At 37.6% G+C, this 4,266-nt stretch overlaps 1 protein-coding gene across 1 annotated transcript in view; it reads right to left on the bottom strand.

Annotated features, from left to right (window-relative positions):
* SPEF2 (sperm flagellar 2) overlaps positions 1-4,266 on the bottom strand; it is a gene marked incomplete at its 3' end in the record, with an annotated part of 39,739 nt that overhangs the window by 1,790 nt on the left and 33,683 nt on the right. The window contains exon 24 of the mRNA XM_009070815.1: positions 2,704-2,826. Coding sequence (XP_009069063.1) covers positions 2,704-2,826 — 123 coding nt within the window. The remainder of the gene's footprint in view (positions 1-2,703; positions 2,827-4,266) is intronic.

Here is a 4,266-nt window from a genome sequence, read left to right as displayed (position 1 = left end):
AGGGAATGTTTATAAGCATAGAGTGACATTGAGCTAAATTAACACTATACAGCAACTGACCTAGCATGTTATGATTCAAGTGTGAGTGCCCCATTATGGATAATTTTAAAAGAAAACACATTGAAATCATTATGTATGTTAATCACAATAGAAGTCTGCTTTTCTGTTCCTAACTTCTAACCCTTTAAAACTAACCTCACCAGTCCTGCCCCATGCTTCTTACATATTTCTGACCCTAAAACTCAGGTGGCATTAGAAAAAAGTTTGGTTAGTGACCGCTAAGGGAACAGTTCAGCTCTATCAAAATTTTCCATAGAGTGTTTACATGAAAATTTTTAAAACATTGAGAATTTGATGATTTTTACTTTTCATAATGGGAGCATTGTTTTCACAATGGAAAGAATGAGGGTACTGGTGAAAGAATTTGCTAATCATCTTAATCATCTCCCAGCAGTCCTGGTTAACTGGAAAAGAAGTTCCAGGTGACTGCAAATTAGCAAATGTAACACTCATCTACAAGAAGGGTTGGAAAGATGATCCAGAAAATTACAGACCTGTCAATCTAACCACAGTTCCAGGCAAGACTGTGGAAGAGATTATCCTGAGTGCTATTACACAGAACATACAGGACAACCAGGGGATCAGGCCCAGCCAACATGGATTTACAAAAGAAAGGTCTTGCTTGATCAACCTGTTCTCTTTCTATGACAAAGTGACCTGCTTAGTAGAAGAGGGAATGGCTGTGGATGCAGTCTATCTGGACTTCAGCGAGGCATTTGACACTGTCTCCCAGAGCATCCTCCTAGAAAAACTGTCTGCCCATGGCTTAGGTGGGTGGATTCTTTGATGAGTAAAGAATTGGCTGGATGGCGAGTCCAGAGAGTTGTGGTTAGTGGAACTAAATCCAACTGGCAGCTGGTCACTAGTGGTGCTCCCCAGTGCTCAGTATTGTGGGCTATTTTACATCTTTGTTGATGATGTGCACATGGGAATTGAGTGCACCCACAGTAAATTTGCAGATGACACTAAGTTAGGTGCGAGTGTTGATCTGCTCAGGGGTAGGAAAGCTCTACAGAGAGACCTGGAATAACTTGATCAGTGGGGTGAGGACAACTGCATGAGGTTCAACAAGGCAAAGTGCTGGTCCTGCACTGGGACACAACAACCCCATGCAGTGCTACAGGGTGGGGGAGGAGTGGCTTGAGAGTCCAGGTGGCCAAGAATTCCAGTGGCATATTGGTCTGTATCAAGAATAGTGTGGCCAGCAGGACTAGGGAAGTGATCATCCCCCTGAGTGAGTCCACTCCTTGAGTACTGTGTTCAGTTTTGGGTCCCTCACTTTAAAAAGGACACTGAGGCACCGGAGAGTGTCCAGCAAAGAGCAACGAGGCTCATAAAAGGTCTAGAACACATGTTGTATGAGGAATGTCTAAGGGAGTTGGGTTTCTTTTGCCTTGAGAAGAGGCTCAGGAATGACCTCATCGCTCTCTACAACTACTTGAAAGGGGGTTATAGAGAGGTGGGGGATAGTCTGTTCTGCCATGCTTGCAGTGAGAAGACTAGAGGGAATGGCCATAAGCTGAGACAGGGGAGATTCAAATAAGATACCAGAAAAAAAAATTCACTATTAGGGTAGTCAGGAATTGGAGTAGGTTACCCAGGGAGGTGGTGGAGTCACCATCCCTGGAAGTGTTTGAGTCTAGTGCTGAGTGCACAATTGAACTTGATGATCTTAAAGGTCTTTTCCAACCTTTATGATTGTATGATTCTCCTCATCATCCTAAAATCTTAGAATATTTATTCTTAAACTGCTTTTGTATTAAACCATGCTGAAAGTGGTAGGAGTACAAGCATTTGGTCTGATCAGACCTAAAGAAGCCTAATGAATTTGTGTTTTGTTAATTAACTGCTGTTTGTCCTCTACTATTCTTAATAAAATACTATGCAACAGCCCATCAAAGAAGTAGCACATATGATGATGGGCTTGCCAACTGTTGCTAAATAGTATCTCTAATAGCTAGGTTCTACCTTTCCATTAGGGATAAAGAAGTCTTTTTCTTTTAGTCTAAACCTAGATCCAAAATAATTTTCAAAACATTTTCCATTTGGGACTTCCTTTTCTCAGACATCTACTTTTGGCTGAAATTAAGCAGTTGGCTTGGAAGTTAATGGCTAAGACAGACAAAAAGACAAAAATAACTGAACAATATGTAGGTTTTGGAAGAGTGTGTCTGTAAAGAGTTTGGAGGAATAAAGAAAAACTGTGTACTGCTGCTTGAAGAAGACAGAAGAACAGAAGAACATCAATGAAATGTACAATTGCCAAAAAATTCTTTCCCAGATTAAAACATTTCAAATACTGAATTCAATTCAATTGAATACTGTAGGGTGTCTAACCACCTATGCAAATCTTTTTCTTGTGATAATTATTTGCCTAGTCATGGCAATTAGATTGGTTTAAATGGAACAGAGAACAAAAAGAATTAAAACTATATTTCTACTTTGGATATATTTACCACAAAATCACTAATGATTACCACCCTAAAAACCCCCACCTGATTTCTCCAGGCACTATTCTCTCCTCTCCTTTTTCTTTCTTAGCCATTCATTTTCCCTAGTGTTTCTGTCCACTTTTGGCTGTTACACTACCTAAATAAGGAGTAACAGTCACCTCCCAATATAACTAACCAAACAGTAACATACCCTCATGTTTCAAGGCACTGAAGTATTCTTGGCTTATTTTAAGTGCCAGTTGTTTTTTCTTTGCTTCTTCTGGGTCTACAGGAACTGGAATGTCTTTCACTTTGGATGGAGTAGAATGTGATCCTGCAGGAAAACAGACCTCTCAGACTTTGGACTTTGCTGTTATTTTTGTGTATCCATACACAGGCACTCATTAGAGAGCATATTATTTTAATGAAAAATGACACTTTCACTTGATGTGACAGTTTATGAGAACGCAAAGGTGGGTACTCAGCTGTCTTATGTCAATATAACTTAGATTCCTTCAAATGTGATTTACATCTGAAGTCATGCTAAGATTAACACTGCATAAAAATACCCCATCATAAACAACTGTATCAAACTTGGTTAAATAACATCCTAAAATGTATTTCTGAATAGAAAATCATGATTGAGTAGGTGTGTCTCTGTTTTGATCCTAGGTGATCAGAATGTCCTGTTTGACCCTAATATCTACCAACTTACCACAACCAGTACATAAATAAAACTCTTTCCAGTAACAGTAGTTTCTTCCGGAGCAAAAATTTGAAACAAACTGTAGTAAAAATGTTATGTTAGTAAATATCATTGATTACCATCACAGCAATGAAAAGTACAATGCTATTTTCTTAAAATAAATTGCAATATGTCAGAAAAAAACAAAAGAGATGTAGTCATTTCATGCCTATCTAAACCACTCTGTCAGCTGCATTTCCAGTTTAACTTACTTATTTGTGAACAGATATTGTAAAAGTATTTTATCATGTTTTCAGAGATTACATTAATTCTGTAGCCATATCACTTTGACTGTTACTCAAAAATACTAAAATATTTGTAATTGCTTTATCCTAAAAGAAGAGCAGATGGAAATGTTACAGAAAAAAAATGCACCTCTATGATATATAAGGTCAACATATAGTAAATCTTGAAGTGAAAAAACATTTTATGTGATAAGTTGTATCATTCAAATACCAGTCCATAGCTCTATCCTAGGGAATTCTTAGAACACTACAATAACACTGTATATCACATGAAAACAAAGTTGATACTTCAGTACCAAAGACATCAGTTGATGCTATGTAGAATGTCTTTACAAAAGATACAAGGTTTAGGCCTTGCTTCCTGCTAAGGTTACGACATTTTTCAGAAAAAAATGAAAGTCATATAAACCACTACCTGCACGAGGAAGTAGTTATAAAAAAATGTATAAACAGCATTGTATACCACAATCCCTTCCAGCAGACTGCCTGTCCCTCTTTTGCAAATGAATTTCATATTTTCACCTGGTTACACATGTTCTTTTCAGGCCATGTGCAAGATCTACTACAATAAGAGTCTGCTCTTATTTAGGACTACATGTGATAGCAGATTTTATGTTGTTTATTTACACCATACTGCAGTTATATATAAAAATTATGGACATTGATCCACGCTACCACATAACTACTAAAGTAATTTCACTCTATCTTAGGGTATTAGATAATTATTTATCTATTCTATTCCAGTATTATTGCTTTAACTGTGGAGGAATACATTCAGTGCAGC

Source organism: Acanthisitta chloris, unplaced genomic scaffold (assembly GCF_000695815.1).
Source record: "Acanthisitta chloris isolate BGI_N310 unplaced genomic scaffold, ASM69581v1 scaffold2423, whole genome shotgun sequence".
Taxonomy (NCBI): Eukaryota; Metazoa; Chordata; class Aves; order Passeriformes; family Acanthisittidae; genus Acanthisitta; species Acanthisitta chloris.
The sequence above is the reverse complement of the archived record's forward strand: the minus strand, read 5'-3'. Positions and strand labels throughout refer to the sequence as shown.